The sequence below is a fragment of the Ilyonectria robusta genome, assembly GCF_021365365.1.
Source record: "Ilyonectria robusta strain PMI_751 chromosome Unknown BGZ61scaffold_27, whole genome shotgun sequence".
NCBI lineage: Eukaryota > Fungi > Ascomycota > Sordariomycetes > Hypocreales > Nectriaceae > Ilyonectria > Ilyonectria robusta.
Window position 1 is genome coordinate 281043 of NW_025764461.1, and position 17804 is coordinate 298846.

The following is a 17804-nucleotide window of genomic DNA, read 5'->3' on the forward strand; positions in this document are numbered from 1 at the left end:
AGTCTTCAACAGGGGGCTGTGATGAATGCAGGATTCATCCTCGAGCTTTATCAATTCAGTGAGCTGAGGAGGTTGCTAACTTTCATAGAAGGCAGCCAGGGGAGTAAGAAATTGATGTTAGCTTTTGAAAATGGCTAGATTTCGTCCGTTTTATTTTGTTTGTATTGTTAGCAATTCAACGTCTACAAACTTTGTATTTTGACGCCGACCCATTGTCTGCCTCCTCCTCCGATGTGGTCTATTCCTCAACACTAGGGCCAGTCCAGAACAAAACTTGTCATAGAAAACACCATCCGAGTACAAAGTTAAGACCAGATGAGATCTAATGATGCTCATAAGAATAGTTTTCTGTTTATGACATAAGGTAACATCTACGAGGTGGTATCTTTTCTTTTTACAGCAAGTACCGTCCCGATTTTTGATGCCGCTGAAATAATAACGACGTAAAGAATCTAATCGGGTTAATCGGCAAATTTTCAGTTTAATACTATGAGACGTTCTGAGAGACGCACGGAGAGACCGTCGATTTCAGGAGCTCAACATAGCCAAAACGCTCACTTCCCGCTGAATCCTTCACACAGCATCGTAGCGCAAGAGTGTAATTACTACTGGTTTGTCAAATGTTACTTCTATAAAAATATGCGTCTCAACATCAAATAGCTAGCGAACTACAACATGACGTCGATAAACATTTTCGTATTTGATGTATCCTATGGACAACGACCCGCGACTTCCTTGAATGCTCCTCCACGAGTCATGAGCTAAATCCCGTCTAAAACACCAAAAAACAACTAACCGTATACTAGCCTATGTAAATACTGTTCTATCACGTCGTGTATGCATGACCCATGACCCATATATTCTCCTCACCAGTCTAACACTACAGGAAGCAAAACGCGCCGAACGCGCCAATCAAAAGCGCAACAACCATATTGGGAATGACCTTCATCCCGCTTGAAGCAGTAGCCGATGCTCCCGGGGCCGTGCTGGACTCGTTGGGGGTATCAGTGTTATCGGGAGCCGCCTCGGTCGTCGAACTAGCCTCCGTAGACTTCGTTGTTTTCGCGGTGGAAGTGCTCGACGTGAAGTATTTAAGGGACGCTGTAGCCTTGAGAATTGACGTTTCGGTCATAAGCTTGTCCACCTTGGTCTGCCCTTCAGCAGTTTTAGCAGTTTCAGCTGCAGGCTCATCGGGCTGGGCAATCTTCTTCTTAGGCACGACGACAGTCTCGGGAGCGCCCGTGGGGACTTGGATCTGGCCATCCTCGATCTGGCTCACAGGCGGGGCCGTGATGATTGGTAGCTTCATATCGTCGCAGGGCGTCGTGCGGACTTGAACTTGGCCGTCGCCGATCTGGCACATGGGGACTTCAATCGTGGTGGCGACCTCCTTTGTTGTTCCGTCAGAAACCACGGTTACAACAGTGGTGGCGATGATGCTCCCAACCACCTTTCTCGCGGCTGCGCTGTTGCTGGAGCCACCACAGGGCATCATGACAATCTGAACTGGCTCACACTGGGCTGCCCAGTTGCGGTCGTAGAGGTTGTAAAAATCTCCCGAGAGACACTTGTAGAAGACGGTTGACGAGCCAAGTGCTAGGGACTGGTTCGAGCAGGCCGAGAACCCGCTGGTGAACTTGGCGCCTGCTTGAGGCGGACCGTCGAATTGGAATTGGTAGTTGGAGGCAATGTAACCGGTGCGATCCTTGGCATCCTTCAGGATACCATCCTTTAATGTCATGACCAAGACACCGTCTCCATTGCACGATCGCTTCTACTGATGGTGAGATTGTTGACTAAACATAAACTGGGAACCTGCTTACCTCGAGGTCACGCTTGGATTCTGATGCCTTTACCACAGTCACTTCGAAAGTGCCATCATATGTGGCATCGCATCCTTCTGGCGCAGAACCCTTGGGACTGATGTCTTCCGTCACTGCCTGGGGAACGGCGAAGGCGGAGGCTGCGAGAGCTAGCAGACACAATGAAGTCTTCATGATGAATTAAATGTGGCAAATTTGATGCTGGAGAGCGAATGTAGGAAGAGGCGTACACAGATGACACAAGTAGTGACGAAGTGTTACTCTCTTGTCGTGGGCGTCTTGGACCGATGGTTTGGAGGTAAAATGGCTGTTCCGGGAACTTGGGCTGCCGACTCCTACCTTCAAATACTTGCCCGTGAAGATCTCGAGGCCATCTCTGGCACGCACTTCTACGACGCGAGCACATCGGGAGCGTTCCATGAGACACGATCGCTTTTTACTGCATTGTTTCTCGGTTGAAAGTGCATCCACCAAGTGTGGCTGGGGCCATAACCAGCTGAAGGATGGCCACACATCGACCATGTGCCTCCCTAACAAAGACTCCCTCGAGAGCTTTGCATACCTCTCAGGTGAGGTGTGCGTCTAGAGCGTGGCTGGACGGGTGCCAAGACACCGGAGCTCAGCTGGTATGCCCCCTTAGCCCATAGATGGGTGTCCTCACCACGTGCCGTCGCGTCGCGGCCGATCTCATGCGTCGACGCGGCTGGTTCGCGGCGCGTGGATGAGGGATAGAGATACGCGCTAGGATTTGAACAAAGCTTCGTTAATGGGCAGCAGCTTGGGGAGTGTCTCGGTGTCGCGAGGGAGGTTTGTTGGTCACAGTCCAAGCGAGGAATGTAGGGGTTTGCACCAGCCCCAATGTCTCAGGGACCACGCCAACGAGAACGAGCCAATGTCTCATCCGGGGTAATGCCTTAAAAACCAGCTGCTGAGTGCCGTAGATAGGGATGAGCTCTGCCAGCATTGAAGAATTTGGTGGCCAGCATGCCATAGCTTGGATGTTCGTGCTTTCGTGGGTGTAATAGATGCATGGCTCGATTCTCTAAGAAAGTGATGATTGAAATCCATGCTACAGTATTGTTTCATTTCAGATTGAGCCTCTGGTTTCTTGATTGGTATTCCTCCCACAAAGTAATTCACCTGAACGACTACCCCAGAGAGAAGTCTGGGGATGCATGAAGGAACTGACCATCACAAGGTCCTTGTCCCTGTCAGACGCTCGTTGGGTAGCATCCCGGTGGGGTAAAAGGGCCGTCTCCGAGATGGTTCAAGATCAGCAGGACAGACCGAAGGGGTTGGATTGAGTCAAGGGCTTATAACTGCCCGTTTGGACGTTGAGTACGTACCCGCCCATCCTTGAATGCCAGATCGTTCGGCAAAGCCTTTCCTGTTTTCGCCTAGGCCGGCAATAATCTGCGCCGAGGCGGCTGGGAGTTGCATGGCGCCGAGTACGCTTGCCGGTGGCTAATATATGCCAAACGGGAATGGTTCTTCCATCACGCCGGAATTAGTTGTCCTGGGGCTGAGAGTCACACCACGCATAGGCCACGCATAGACCCAAGTAGTCTGGCTCATGATCTATCAATTCTTTCTAGTTGACACTCCGCTGAATCCATTTGTCGTCCAGCTGGCCCATTGTGATTTTGCCTGCCACCTTGCCATTTACAGCATCGAGGAGCTTGCCGCGGAGCAGATACGTCGGCGTGCAGCTCCAGGCGTGGCAAAAGCTGTTGTTCCTGACATCGCCGTACGGGCTCGCGCGAGGATCCTCCGGGTCGTAGCACTCCCAGAACGTGTCTGCTCCAGCCCGGATCATGCCGCCCCAGTAGTTGTTGATAATCTCTAAGCACTTTTCGAAGCATCCCACCGTTACCAAGGCGTCGCAAACGTGGTGCCATAGGTATGGAGTCAGGGGCTTCACCGCGTCTGGGTGGGCGATTGTGTTGAGCATTGCTGTTCGGGCAGTCTCTTCTGGGAAAGCCTCTGCCAAGACGAGCCAGGCTGCAGAGGCATAGCTGATCTGAGAATCAGGCCCAGAAGTAAAGAGGTTATCCTTGGTGATAAAGTACGTAGCTGCAGCTGTCATCTTGTCTACCATCTCCAAGTGTGGAGGCTCCTTGTCCAACGCTGCAGCTAACTTGTTGATTGCTTTTAAGCAGTACAACAGGACACCGTGGGACCCGGCATTACGATCCAAAGTGGGAGCCCAGTCTAAAAACTTCCAAAGCTCCGTACGTTCTGTCTCGAAGACGTGCGTCTCAGGATTGATGTGTAACAACGAACGCTTCGTACAAGTCAACATTGTGGGCCACAGAGCTTGCCCGGCGGCAACATCTCCTGACTCAACAACGTAGTCCAGAACAATGGCCCCAAACAGGGCATCGTAGTCGACAATGTAATCAGTCGAGGGCGCCAGCTTCGGCTTTTCGAAAATGCAAGCCGGCAGCGAGCCGTCGGAACGAATCACGGCGGCGAACTGGAAGATGCAGCGTTTGACGAGACCAAAGTCTCGAAGCGTGCTATAGTTAGCGAGGGCCTGGAGCCTCAGATCGCCGCTCCACAGGCGACGGTCTCGGCGAGGTCCGTCCTCGAAGACGGTCTGCATGCAGTCCCTGAGAGTGGAGATGCTGCAGTGATCGATGTCCCGCAGCAGTGGGTTCTCGAACTCGATAGCGTCCAGCTCGTGGTCTTGGCCAATGGCGCTGACGCACTCGCAATTAACGTTGGAAAAGGAGACTTTGAATTTGGGAGATGTGTCGATGACTTGGACGCGTAGGAAGCGGAATGAGTACCGTCTTGGCAGAACCACAGTCTCGGGACACATGTCGATGTTGATCACTTCGTCCGGAAGCCAAGCCGTGCTGATCCACGTCTTGACATCGTCCATGGGCATGGTAACGTCCAGTGGAGATTCTCCAAAGGTCAGACGCAGCCTGCATGGGGCATCCATGTTGGTTCCCACGCAAGCCAGCTTAAACGAGAGGAAGCCAACCATGTGGACCCCAAAGTCCAGAACGAACTCGTCTCCTTTGCCCCAGGCAAGCGCGGGGAGCGTGTCGATGGCATCCTTGCCTGGGGTAGGACTGATGCCAAAGTAACTCTGCTGGTCTGGACTGAAGGTGACGAATCTCTGGGGCGCGCGATCCCATCTGGCGAGACTGGGGCACAAGCCTTCTGAGATTTTTTCAAAGTCGCGGTTCCAAACTGTCGGTACGACTTCCTCGATCGGGGGATTAGCGGCGTCAGCCATGGCGGTTGGGCTGGAGATATTGGGTTGGGAGCTGAAAGAGACGAGCGAACAACGGGCAATCTCCGGGGTTTTAACGAAGTTTGGTGATGTGATGCTTCGATTTCAACTTGAGACGACCAAAGAAAGCCGCGAGAAGCAGCAAAGTGGCGATGGACGCGATGAGATGACACGAGCCGCGGTTGATACTTGCCCGAATCCGAGTGCTTGGCGTCAATGGCTCCCGTTGATGCATGCAAAACCGGGAGCCAATCGACCGAAACGCTCTCAACTACACCGAATAATTGGAGACCTGAATCGGGTGATCATGCAACCCCTCAAAGTCATGACTCTTCCCACAGTCTTTGGGACAGTCTGGGCGCCAAGCGAAGGTGTCAACTCCACCAACATGGTCCTGGAACGGCAAGTCTAGGCACAACTCTGGGAGAACCACGGATAGTTCTCCCGAGACTGGGATACGAATCGGCGAGCCAGACTCCATTCGTATTAGCGACCTTGCCTCCTCGTGGCGGCGGGGAAGTTGGCTTCGGGCTAGCCATGTACCCCAATTACGACGTCGGCAAACCCCCAGGTTGATCGTCGCTGACAGAGGCAATACACTGGAGCAGACACATGATCCTCTTTGCGGGGAGATGAGGGGATTCCGGGGACTGCAATATGGGGCCATGGTACGTTGATCCTCGGCAAAGGGGACGACGGTCTGCGGTCTGCGGTCTGCAATCTGTGGGCGGTGATGCCCTCAGAAGAACTTCAGAGCCTCCCTCCACAAAAACAAACCGCAATTACGTCAATTCCCCGTTCCACGAGTCAATTCCCCATGACAGGAACCGTCCTAGCTCCCCAAACCACGCCGTGGCTGGCCCTGCCTGCGCCTGAACAGGCCAAACTACGCGCTGAGGTCTGCCGGTTCTTCCCCAATTCCGCATGACCCTAGGCTAGCTTCAGCCCGCTCCAAGAGCCGGTCTAGACTCCCGAGGGAAATAGTCGAGAAAATTTTTGGGGTTTATGGCCTGGACGACCACACGACCTCGCTAATAACCGCTAAACCCAAGTCCTCCCAGCGCCATGGGTGTGCCCACGCCCGGACGCTCTCTCCAATGCTTCGGTCCAGCCGACCCCGTGGGGAAGGGTTGGAGAGAGCTAGCGGAATGTGGACGTGGCAGGCCGTGTGGGCAATTAAGTTAAATAGCTTGCAACGTCCATCTCAAGAGCTTCCGTTCATCTCATCTCCATCTCCATCTCCATCTTCATCCCGCTCCATCTCACAGGGTTGACAAGTCTTCAATCGCCTCAGACCGCCTTGTCGACACAGATCCACAGTCCACAACCTCCCCGCGTCAAATCAACCCCCTTGATCGCCATGAGCGACGTCAAGAAAGACTCGGAGACCGGTGTCGTCGACGTCGGCAAGCCCGAGCACTTCGAGCAGGTCGCTGCCACCGCCGCCGCCGAAGACCACCAGGAGGGCCCTATCCAGGCCATCCGCAAGCACCCTCTCGCTTTCATCTGGTGTGTCTACGCCATCTACATCCTCATCCTGTCCAGCTTCGACAACCAGGCGAGCGGTATCGTCCTGGGTATTCCTCAGTTCCGCAAGGACTTTGGAACTGCCTTTGCCGGCGACTATGTCCTTCCCGCGAAGTGGCAGTCCGCCTATAGCGGTGGCCCCGTTGCCTCGTAAGTGGTCTATAATGCTCTGACTGCCGCGGTTGCTTCAGCTCAGCTAACAAATCTCCCAACAGAGCTGTCATCGGTTCCCTAGGCTCTGGATTTATCACGGACAAGGTCGGCCGCAAGTGGACTCTTCTGCTCTGCTACGTTCTCGTCTTCGTTGCCATCACCGTCGAAGTCATCAGCACTACCAACGCCGTCTTCTTCGTCGGCAAGTTCATCGCCGGTTTCGCCGTCGGTGGCTTCATCACTGTCAGCATGACCTATATCGGCGAGGTTGCTCCTCTGGCTCTCCGAGGAACACTCACCGCCGCCGCTGCCATCGCCTTCACCATCGGACCCTTCATCGTCTCCCTCGTCGTCAAGGGAACCGGCGCTGGAACCACCCGCTGGGCCTACCGCTCCATTTTCGTTTCCCAGTACGCTGTCAGCGGTCTCGGAGTCATCGTCCTTCCCTTCATGCCCGAGTCTCCCTGGTGGCTCCTCGACCACGGCAAGGGCGACAAAGCCGTCCGCGCCCTCGAGCGACTTGGCTACACTGGACAGGAGAATGAGAAGCGCATCGCTGTCATCACCCAGACCTTGGAGGAGGTCCGCAAGGAGACCGATGGAGCCAGCTTCTTGGAGTGCTTCCGCAAGTCTAACCTTCGCCGCACCATGATCTCCGTTGCCCCCATGAGCATCCAGGCCCTCTGCGGTGTCTTCTTCGTTGCCGCCTACTCTACCTACTACCAGCAGCTTGCCGGATACTCCACCGACATGAGCTTCAACCTCGGTGTCATCCAGCAGGTTCTGTCCATGCTTGGCAACATTACTTCGTGGTTCCTGATCGACCGAGTTGGTCGCCGACCCCTCACCATCTGGGGAATGGTTGTCCTTACTGTTATCCTGTGTGTCACCGGTGGACTCGCTGTTGTCGGCTCCGTTGCTGCTACCAAGGGCACCGTTGCTCTGCTCCTGGTTTACTGCTACTTCTACAACGTCACCATCGGTGCCACCGCCTACACCCTTCTTACCGAGGTCGCCACCTCCCGACTTCGCGCCAAGACTGCTTCCATCTCGCTTGCTCTCCAGAACTCCCTCTTCGTAAGTTTTTCGGTAACAAAAGCTTCCCCGAACAGTCACTAACATCCATCTAGACCATGTGGGCTTTCGTCATCCCCTTCCTGTTCAACCCCGATCAGGCCAACCTCGGAGCCAAGGTTGCCTTCATCTTCGGCGCCCTGGCGGTGTTGTCCACTATCTACCTCTGGTTCTGCCAGCCCGAGACTGCTGGTCGCTCCTACGAGGAGTTGGATGAGCTCTTCATGAAGAAGGTCCCCGCTCGCGAGTTCAAGACCTTCGTGACCGACGCGGAGCAGAGGCAGTAGATCTGACCTCATCATGAGCAACGACCTGAATGGTTACTATTAGCAGAAAGGCGGCGACCCAGCGAAATACTGGGATACATCGGCGGTACATATAGTTCGCCTTTTCGCTTCTCTAAAAACAACCTCCCCAGGCATATACTGGCGGATTAATCAATAACATTTGTTACTTCACTAAACATATCCTCTTTGGTGCACGTATCCCTCTCCACGTCTATTGTTCCCTCCAAACCTATTCCATCGTGCCTTGTTGCGTTCACCTCAGTCCATAAAGATGCGGTATAATGATGCAATGTGGGATCACAGGATCTGACAGTTATTGCAGATGCCCCACCAAGTACTCTTGAGCCAACCACCAAGTATCGAATCCTGAGACACTTAGTTCTATAGTGCACCGAGTAAGCTTGGCGTTAAAAATTGTCACTGACAGGCCTCAGTAGATGCGGTGTGAGAGGGGCGAGGTAGATTTGCGCGGGGCCCAGTGGCCTTTTCGAATAATTTTGTCGCCAGCTAAGACGGCACAGTCCGGGAACTTACTGAAAGGTACGCACGATTGCCATAACGAAGAATTCTACAAAGCCATGCTTGTTGACGTATGTGGGATATTGGCTTATTGTGGCTTGGCTCGGCTGACGCTCAATTCTACCCATTCAAGTCGTTTGGCGAGCATGTCCTAGCTCATGGCTGCTTATGTCTGGGCTTACACCTGAAAACCCTTTCCATTCTTGCCGGTTGACGTGTGCAGTTTGGCTCATTGGTCCAAGTTCAGTAGGATCTGCTGATACTCTCCAATTAGGCAATGGCCGGTACTTCGCCTCGAGGTAATGAAGCCCACTATAACGGGAGGTTAATATACCACGGCTTGCAAGTAATTATATAAATCGATATTTACACCAAATGATATATTCTACTGCCGCTACAGCTACACATCGTCAACTCTATCCGGATTTAAAACGAATACCTAAGTTGTTGAACACGAAGACAGCCATGGTTACAAAAACGACTTTCTGCTGGGTAGCCTGGGCCCTCGTTGCCCTCCATTCTCCAGTGTTTGCCTCCCCTTTGAAGGCACACAACTCAACATATCCGCCAAACCCAACTATTAGCTTCACCACTTGTGCACCGGAGTATAGCATGTCGGAAGAGTTTGAGTGCGGCTCTCTGACAGTGCCCATCGATCACGACAACGCAGGCGACGGTAGCATTGACCTATTCGTTTCTCGTCGGAAGGCAACTGGAACATCGAGATCTCTTGGTAGCCTCGTTTTCAATAACGGCGGTCCTGGGTCGGGATCCTCCGTTGTATTCCAAGCCCTTTCAATTGGGTTGCCTGCCTTTCCTTCCTTTAGCCAGGATATCTTGGAGAACTACGACGTTATTGCTGTTGATACTCGGGGTATTGGTTACAGCAATGCAATATCTTGCGACAAGGATATTTGGAATAGTGCCCCTAAAGTATTCGCAACAGACGACGCCGGTTCCTCGAAACTCGTTGCATTTAACAAAGACCTGGGGGAGAGTTGCTTGAAGCTAACAGGCCCTCTTGCTGGCTTCATGGACTCTGTATCAACTGCTAAAGACTTCGAACTGCTACGCAAAACTCTTGGTGATGAAGTGCTGAACTACATTGGATTCTCCTATGGCACTGTACCTGGTCAAGCCTATGCAGAGCTCTACCCGCAGCATGTCGGCCGGATGGTTCTTGATGCCGTGGTCGACCATTCGACCGCGGGGGCCATAACCTCTATCATGACAGAGTCCCAGACCTACCAGGCCACCCTCGAGCAGTTCTTTGTGTGGTGCAACGAGACGGTCGAGTGCTCTCTCAATGGCCAGGATCTTCCGACTATCTTCAAGACCCTTGCATCTGCCACTTCGTTGCCTGCACACTGCGAGGAAGGCGAGGGCAAATGCAAGCCTCAGATCACGGGCGAAGATGTGCTCTTCAATGCCCAAGGCCAACTGTTGTTTGCCCAGTCACCATTTCAAAATTGGACAGACCTTGCAGATGCCATCATTTTAGCCTTCAACGGGAATGCCAAAGGCTTATCCACGAAGTTGAAGACCGACAATACGGAAACAAATATCGGCTCGGACTACGCCGCCCGTGCCATTATTTGCCAAGACTACGGCAGCTCTTTCACCTCATCAGCAGATATCAAGAACATTCTGGGGGTCACCTCAGCGCTTCTCCCCTTGACACGTGGTGCATCCGAGGCTTTTGCCGCTGAAGCCTACTGTGCAAGTTGGCCAACCTCGGTACGCTATCCGCCCCAGGTACCAAACGCAACTCAAATGGGCAGAGTGCCGCCGCTTATGCTCGTGAACGCATTCTTGGACCCCGAGACAAGTGCTGCGTGGGCGCAAAGTGTGGGGCAGCAGATCCCAAGTGCTGTGAATATCTGGCGAAACGGATCTGGCCATACAAGTTACCCATTCCAAGGGGAGACTAGAAAGGCGATTGATGAATTCTTGATCAGCGGGAGGTTGCCGGAGCAAGGAACGGTGTTTGAGACATGAAAGATTAGGAACGGGAATGGTAGGTGTATGGAGGCGGATTTATCGGCAATTTATGGTCATCATCCAACCTGTAAACAAACTAGGGCCACTATGATATGCTAGATATATTCCTATTCAAATCAACTACACAGTGTTCAAGTTTGCGAACTTGGATGTATTGGAAGCTGCCTTTATACTGTATATACGCAGAGGCGGCTTGGTGTTCACAGTCAAAGTAAGACCAACCCCACGTTTTCAGGCCTCCTGTCATAACCGAACCGCACGACTCCGGCCCTATGGAATATGCGCGTGAGAATTTATTTTTAGAATTTGTTAATCTCCATGTCCTTTTTACCAAAATAGATTACTTGCTTAGCTCACGTAGAACCTACCAATGGGGTATTGTGTGTGGCTGGGTGCGGCCTTTGCTAACGAGCAGGTGTGTTGGCTGTGGCCGGAACATAGACCCAGGAGTGCATTGTGACTAGTGGCTGGAGCGTACACGCATGTAGGTGGCCGGCTGAATGAACTGGCTCGGCAGGGATATTTGTTTCGTATGTTGGTATCTTTTGGGCTCTGTACGGCTGAGAGGACATCCGGAACGACCGCCGCAGCCATGCATACCCTGAGACAAGACGCCTACAACCCAAATCTCAAGTGTAGCCTGGCCGCATCAATCGTATCTTCAGGGTTCGTTGATTGGGCACCGCAAGCTCACACCATCGGCGTTTGGGTTGATAGCCGCCGACCATGTCTCCGCTAAGAACCAACTGCATATTCACGAAACGGAAGGTCAGGACAACCAACACACATATTTGGTCGAGCTGTTGGCTCCTACGGATAAGTGATAACCCCATTCAGCACATCCTCCGGGGCTTATTATGCCGCATCACCCCGCAGTTTATCTCATTCGGTTCAAATCGCATCATTCTGATCTACCAAACGTGTGGTTTTCCTTCATCGCCTCGTTCCATGACGCAACTGACATTCCAAGCCATGAAATCAAAGGTACGTCTTTTTAATCCATCAACTATCCGTCGCGAACCCAGATCATCTGATGGCTATTGTAGCGTCGAGCCAGCGGAGCAGGTTCTGCCGCCACTCCCAGCATCTCCGGCACCCCGCGTGACGACGCAGACGTGCCCATCCCTTCAATTGAAGATCGCGCATCATCCAATTCAGTGTCTGATGACACATCTACGACTTCTAGTCGTTCTTCGCGCCTTCGTACGCCTTCTGTATCTGTCACCCCTCCGGTCTCCTCCTCGAGTGCTCGATCCACTGTCAGTCGGGGAGGTAGCGGGACAGTTGGTCGGGCACAATCCGAAAGTCATGGCATTGACTCTGCTCTAAATCGCATGACCCTCTCAAGCCCAGATGGGATCGGTAACTTGTCCCATGTAGCTGCTGCAATCGATGCTGTGGCTCGAGGATCAGACAGTCGTTCCGTGTCGCTCGCCCCAGATGACCAAATCGGTAAAGACAAGTCGAGATCATCTCAGCCATCGACTCACAGGAGACGCTCAAGTTCTAAAGTCAACGCTTTGCCGCATGATGTCAAGGATGAAGAGCTTCCACATGATGCTTTCCATAACCCATCCTTCCAACAGGCATTCGGAGACGCGAAGATGCTCATGTCAAATATACGGGACGTATTAGGAAGCACTTCACTTCACAGCGACCCTGACTCTACAATGCAACGGCTTCACAAGGAGGCTGGTGACTTGGCTTGCTTCAAATATCCATCCACGCGGACCGTTGGGTTCGTCGGTGACTCTGGTGTTGGTAAGTTATTTTGTCCCTCTTGGAAAATAACCATAGGAAATATCTAATTCTCTCTGATACAGGAAAAAGCAGCCTCTTAAACTCTCTCCTTGATTTTCAAGATCTTGCTAGGACGGTAAGTTCCATGATCTAATGACTGCATGCCTGCCTGTAGAGTATTGACAATGGATAGAGCAACAGTGGCGAGGCATGCACATGTGTCGCCACAGAATACCACTACCATGAGCGCAATGCCTTCGATATCGAGGTAGAGTTGTTCTCAATGGATGAGATCAAAGACCAGCTCTTAGATCTCCTGCAGTCTTATCGGCACTTCCACTTTCATCAGCATGAGATGGAACCTGCAGAGAAACAGGATATGGAAGAAATCGCAAAGCGAGCACGATATACTTTCCGTGCCATGTTCTGTGATCGCATGGACGATGAGGATTTCCTTATTGAGAATTCGGAACGTGCTGTTCTAAAGAGTCTTACTTCTTGGGCGGCAGATGCCAGGCCTTCGGGCATCGCCTCTCGGGAATCTGGGCTCTCGCTGCAGAGATGTTCTGCCAAATTGATGCAACTGTCCTCAGAGCCGGCTTCGAATCAAAATCCAGCAAAGTGGCCATTTATCAGGAAGATCAAGTGAGTTGAAGCGTGATTTCTTTGGTGTGCTCACCGATACAAACTGACACTTTGCAAGGTTGTTCCTGAACGCCCACATCCTCAGTAAAGGCCTCGTCCTTGTTGACCTCCCTGGTATGTTGAACGTGTATCGTCCACCCAAAAATGAGATGCGAAATTTACACTGGCAGGTCTTCATGATATGAATTTGGCCCGAAGAACGATTACTGAGAGGTTTCTGCTCGAATGCGATGAGATATTCGTCGTTTGCAACATTGGACGTGCCGTGACCGACGCAGGAGTCGAGTCTGTGTTCGAGTTGGCGCGCCAGGCTAACTTGTCCAATGTGGGAGTCATATGTACTAGATCCGATGTGAGTGACAACATATCCCTCGATGATCTAGTCATTGTGTTTAACGTCGAGGACTAATTGGTGGAAAATAGGACATTAATGCCAACGAAGCCAAGAAAGACTGGAAAGGGCAGAAGTCGAAGAATATCCAACGCCTGATTGATGCAGTTGCCGCGGATAAGAGAGACTATGACAAGATTGAGTCTGAGATTACTGAATATGGTGAGGATGATGATCTTTCTGATGGAGAGAGAGACCATGTTCTGGGACTTCACAAAAAGAAACGCCTTATCCGGTTAGTAGATAGTTCCTCCTTCGTCGAATTCTGTGGAAACCGAGCTCCCCTAGGCCAAATGCTAACGAATTTCACTTCCAGAAACCGAAAGAATGATCACACGTTTGAGTATGTTGCTCATTCCCACCATCGCGCACACCACAATACTAGATGCTAATATAGGGATCGCTATTCTAGATTACATGCTTACCTTGTCACAACGCGCAACTCAACGATCTATCAGAAACTGCGAGATCAATACAGTAGCAAGGTGCCGAGTGGGGACCTCAGGGTGTTCTGCGTGAGCAACAAGAACTACTGGGACCACAGGATGCGTCCACGGGACGCTGCCCTTCCTTACCTTCAACTAAGCTGCATCCTCGAAGTGCGGAAATATTGCATCTCTATTGTAGCAAACAGCCAACGCCGCATTGCTACCCGCTATATGAGAGACGAAATCCCCGATCTTCTTGCTCAAATAGAGCTCTGGGTTCAATCTGGCGCGGGCAGCGCCGATGCGGAGAGGAAAGAAGTTGTCCGCCGCACTTTGAATGAGCTTGAAAGTCGACTGAAAAAAGTAGGTAGATATCAAGATGGAGCTAGTTGTGATAGTGGCCCAGTGAGGGCGATCAAGCTGACGAGGCTGGGCAGGATTTGAGTTCCAACTCGTCTAGTGTCAATAATATCGCCGCATCGATCAAGCAAGACTTTTTGGAGCAAATATACGAGAGTACGTATTTTCTCATATATTCATATCCCGATGCCTGGTGCTTTTGACTGCCAATCGCCATGACACTTAACTAACAGTTTCCACAAGAACGACGTATCTCTGACTGGAGCGAGTCGGCAATAGAAGCTGGGGATGAGTGGAGTGGGGTATGTATACAAACCTAAGCGTCCCGGCTCAGTATACATCTTACTAACTTATGGCCATTAGTGGCATCACTGTGAGTTACTAATGATCCTCTGATGGGGACCTTGCTTCCTCGCGAAAGCTATGTGACTGATAGTAATATAGCTTCGTATGCTGCATTTTGTCGACAATTTGGCAACTATTGCACACCGGCAGCTGGGAAACACAACTGGAATGAAGAAGCTATTGACGGAATGGTCAAGGACCTGAAGAGACCCTGGAAAGCCCTTTGCGCTCGCATAGAAGATCGAGAGATTGAAACCGGGAGACTTGTGGAGGAGTTGACAGACTGGTCGATTCAGCATCTAGGTAAGCCAAGTTCTGGGCAGCAGCCTCGCTCTGCCTTATTCAACCTACGAACCCCTTGCAACACGCAGCCACCTGGCTGGAAACATCAAATACTGTTTCATTTGTCAACAGAAACCATAAGAGTCCCAGATTATTTGCGTTCAGGTACTAATTGAGTTTCAGACTGTGGCCTGAGCGACATGCCAGAGATAGCATCCCCTCTGGCTAATGCAATTGTCTCCCAACAGCAAGTTCTGCTTGGTAACATTGAAGAAGTTTACGAGGAGTTTGGTGCTAGTCTGAGGTGAGTCACGATTACGTCTCAGCAAACGCTTGAAATTATGCATACTAAGGGTTAATACACTAGGACACTACGTACGGATGCTATGTCAGGCATTCAGACCTCACTCATTGGACAAAGCATGGATGGACCCTACAGATCATGCAATCGAGAAAGCGGTGAGTAATCATTACTGAAATTGGAGGCTCTCATCTCAACCGAGATGGTTTCCTATATGTTTCTGCTTCGTTGAAAACATTGCTGACGAAATTTGGGAATTTTAGGAAGAGGTAGTGATGCACGACGGAAGGGTATAATCAATGACGCACTTGCCCGCGACGACCTGTTCAGTGATCTGATGAGAAGTTTCAGAAAAAGCTTCTCTCAACTTGCCAAAGTTGCCCAGAAGAAGATCGATACTGCAGTGTCGACCTACCTCGCTTCTATACATGGAACTTTGAAGATTATTCTCAGTGAGAACGTGGCGTTGGAGAGCGAGCAAGATCCTGCGTTCCGTCGCCGCGTGGATGAAGCTGTCAAGGAGAGCAAGGCGAAGATTGAAAGAATCAAGGCCGAGATCGATCATTGATTTGGTAGAGTTTCCCAAGGGCGGGATTGATGGAGGCTTAAATAAGTACGCTGCAACCTTTTCGTCCTCAGAATGTAAGTGGACAAGGAGATGGAAGTTTGGATGTATAGTAAGTGGATTAGCTTAGTGATGAATCGAGAGTATTTTTATTTCTCCACACACACACACCCATTACTTGGTGAGAAGAAGTATGTCAATGAATATTGCAGCTGCTGGGCTGCAGGCCTTGAAATTTAAGGCCCGAATAGCAGATCGTGCCATTATTCTCTAACGACAACTTATAACGTCGTTATAGTGAGAAAATTGGGTGCCTTGATATTTTTCAAGATTCCTACAGAAGGAAACAATAAACTACCTATATAAATGACGTCGTGGGGACAGTTCCTTCTAGAACTGGAGTTCTACAGGAGAACTCGGAAGAGAAGTCGGTGGCCCATCTGCTAGGGGTTTATTATACTAAGCAAAGTTGACAAATCCTGGAGGGACTAAACTTAGCTCGGGTATCTTCCAAAAGTAGTCCATCACGCGCATGTGGCTCAACGTGCTATTGGGAGAAATATCGGAATCCATCCCGATGATCCACAGCAAGCTGGTGCAATTCCTCGGCCCCACTCCTCTGAACGCCATACATAAACCTGACCCTTGTTGAAAGCTCAACTCGCCTCTGGGTATTGAGTAGAACTCTTCCATATTCAATACCGTACCTTCCATCACCGATCGCCTACCATCACAAGCGTTATGGCAACACCGCAACCTGTCGACAATGTCCTCGACGCAATCGGAAACACGCCGTGTGTCCGTTTGCGGCGTGTCGTTCCAGAGGGACACGCCCAAGTGTTTTTGAAGCTCGAATCTCTCAACCCAACAGGGTCTTACAAAGACCGTATGGCGAGGTCCATGATCGAAGAGGCGGAAAGTAGAGGAGATCTGCGCCCGGGAATGACTGTTGTGGAGGCAACCGGAGGGAGTACCGGCTCGTCACTGGCGTTTGTCTGCGCGGTCAAGGGCTACAAGTTTCAAGTGATCTCTTCTAACGCCTTTGCACCTGAAAAACTGCGAACAATGTCAGTGTTCGGTTCAAGTGTCGAATTGGTCCACAGCCCTTCAGGAAAGATCACAGCAGATCTGATTCCTTCAATGAGAGACCGTGCCAAGGCGGTATCGAATAATGGATCTTGCTATCTAACGGACCAGTTCAACAACCGGGACGTTCTTGTTGGCTACGAGGGCCTTGGTCGCGAATTGGTTCATCAATTCCCGAACGGAATCGACGCCTTCTGCGGTGCAGTGGGTGGAGCCGGCATGATGATGGGTGTGTCAAGAGTCTTGAAGACTAAATGGCCGCAAACCAAGGTGGTCATTCTCGAACCGGCGTCTGCTCCAGTCATTACAGAGGGTCGAGGTGGGACGCATGGCGTCGAGGGAATCGGGATAGGATTTGTGCCGCCGCTCCTTGACAAGGAACTATACGATGAAGCCCGAGCGATCCCAGAAGACGAAGCTCGTGACATGTGCCGGAGGCTTGCAGCAGAGGAAGGACTTTTGGTGGGCACTTCTACTGGCATGAATGTTGTCGCTGCTCTTGCGCTTGCAAAACAGTGTGGACCTGGGAAGACAGTGGTCACTGTCGCATGCGACACGGGGCTGAAATATATGAACGGAATTTTGTTTAGTGGCAGCTAGGATAATGTTGGGCATTATTCTAGAATAGTTAATTAAGCAAATGAATAAATATCATAGGGAGGTGCAGATACCGAAAATTGATAAACATTATACGGAGTACTGAAAGCCTACATTGTCAGTTGCATCACTGATAATTTGTACATGCCAGGACTAAAATGCATATGGGCTGTGTGCAAATCGCAAGACCCAAGACAAGATAATTGAAAAATAAAATGGCGGCATGCAAGTTATACCATAGAACTCTGCCCCCGATAATCGGACTCTGTTTGTATGAACTCTGTTTGCATGAAAAGGTTGAATCGAGGCCAATGGACACTCGCAGTACGTAAAGCCAACCCTTGTAGCACTGAGCCACGAAAGTCCACATGTCCTCCGCTGTAGACAATTAAGACGGGAAAAACACTATGTAAATAAATAGAGTGATTGAATC

At 51.1% G+C, this 17804-nt stretch overlaps 6 protein-coding genes across 6 annotated transcripts; 4 read left to right on the plus strand and 2 right to left on the minus strand.

Annotated features, from left to right (window-relative positions):
- Positions 1-880: 880 nt before the first annotated feature.
- On the minus strand, positions 881-1997 carry BGZ61DRAFT_365501 (uncharacterized protein; the record flags this gene model as incomplete). Its single annotated transcript, XM_046241618.1, has 2 exons — positions 881-1774; positions 1824-1997. The coding sequence occupies 2 exons, from the start codon at positions 1995-1997 to the stop codon at positions 881-883; spliced, it is 1068 nt and encodes a 355-aa protein (XP_046097920.1).
- Positions 1998-3414: 1417 nt separating this feature from the next.
- Positions 3415-5073, minus strand: BGZ61DRAFT_365162 (alpha-L-rhamnosidase; the record flags this gene model as incomplete). The annotated part of the gene is made up of 1 exon (XM_046241585.1): positions 3415-5073. The coding sequence occupies one exon, from the start codon at positions 5071-5073 to the stop codon at positions 3415-3417; it is 1659 nt and encodes a 552-aa protein (XP_046097921.1).
- Positions 5074-6430: 1357 nt separating this feature from the next.
- BGZ61DRAFT_365450 (general substrate transporter) lies at positions 6431-8111 on the plus strand (the record flags this gene model as incomplete). The annotated part of the gene is made up of 3 exons (XM_046241613.1): positions 6431-6747; positions 6813-7827; positions 7881-8111. The coding sequence occupies 3 exons, from the start codon at positions 6431-6433 to the stop codon at positions 8109-8111; spliced, it is 1563 nt and encodes a 520-aa protein (XP_046097922.1).
- Positions 8112-9095: 984 nt separating this feature from the next.
- BGZ61DRAFT_538161 (Alpha/Beta hydrolase protein) lies at positions 9096-10628 on the plus strand (the record flags this gene model as incomplete). Its single annotated transcript, XM_046254623.1, has 1 exon — positions 9096-10628. One exon carries the CDS (start codon positions 9096-9098, stop codon positions 10626-10628), a length of 1533 nt encoding a protein of 510 aa, XP_046097923.1.
- Positions 10629-11420: 792 nt separating this feature from the next.
- Positions 11421-15847, plus strand: BGZ61DRAFT_430370 (uncharacterized protein). The gene is made up of 16 exons (XM_046243807.1): positions 11421-11615; positions 11678-12392; positions 12455-12507; positions 12565-13016; positions 13075-13130; positions 13187-13368; positions 13440-13642; positions 13724-13750; positions 13820-14198; positions 14273-14351; positions 14439-14497; positions 14559-14568; positions 14640-14843; positions 15006-15126; positions 15190-15281; positions 15387-15847. The coding sequence occupies exons 1-16, from the start codon at positions 11580-11582 to the stop codon at positions 15689-15691; spliced, it is 2973 nt and encodes a 990-aa protein (XP_046097924.1). The 5' UTR covers positions 11421-11579; the 3' UTR covers positions 15692-15847.
- A 485-nt stretch (positions 15848-16332) lies between these two features.
- On the plus strand, positions 16333-17469 carry BGZ61DRAFT_461399 (tryptophan synthase beta subunit-like PLP-dependent enzyme). Its single transcript, XM_046247158.1, has one exon. It carries the CDS (start codon positions 16430-16432, stop codon positions 17372-17374), a length of 945 nt encoding a protein of 314 aa, XP_046097925.1. The 5' UTR covers positions 16333-16429; the 3' UTR covers positions 17375-17469.
- Positions 17470-17804: the final 335 nt, after the last annotated feature.

What these genes read in the sequence shown, in the direction of transcription:
- BGZ61DRAFT_430370 (XM_046243807.1), top strand. Translation starts at nt 11,580, where the DNA reads ATGACGCAACTGACATTCCAAGCCATGAAATCAAAG. An exon ending in AAGAATGATCACACGTTTGA is followed by an intron (nt 13,751 to 13,819) that starts GTATGTTGCTCA and finishes TCGCTATTCTAG; the next exon opens with ATTACATGCTTACCTTGTCA. An exon ending in ATCATGCAATCGAGAAAGCG is followed by an intron (nt 15,282 to 15,386) that starts GTGAGTAATCAT and finishes TGGGAATTTTAG; the next exon opens with GAAGAGGTAGTGATGCACGA.
- BGZ61DRAFT_461399 (XM_046247158.1), top strand. Translation starts at nt 16,430, where the DNA reads ATGGCAACACCGCAACCTGTCGACAATGTCCTCGACGCAATCGGAAAC.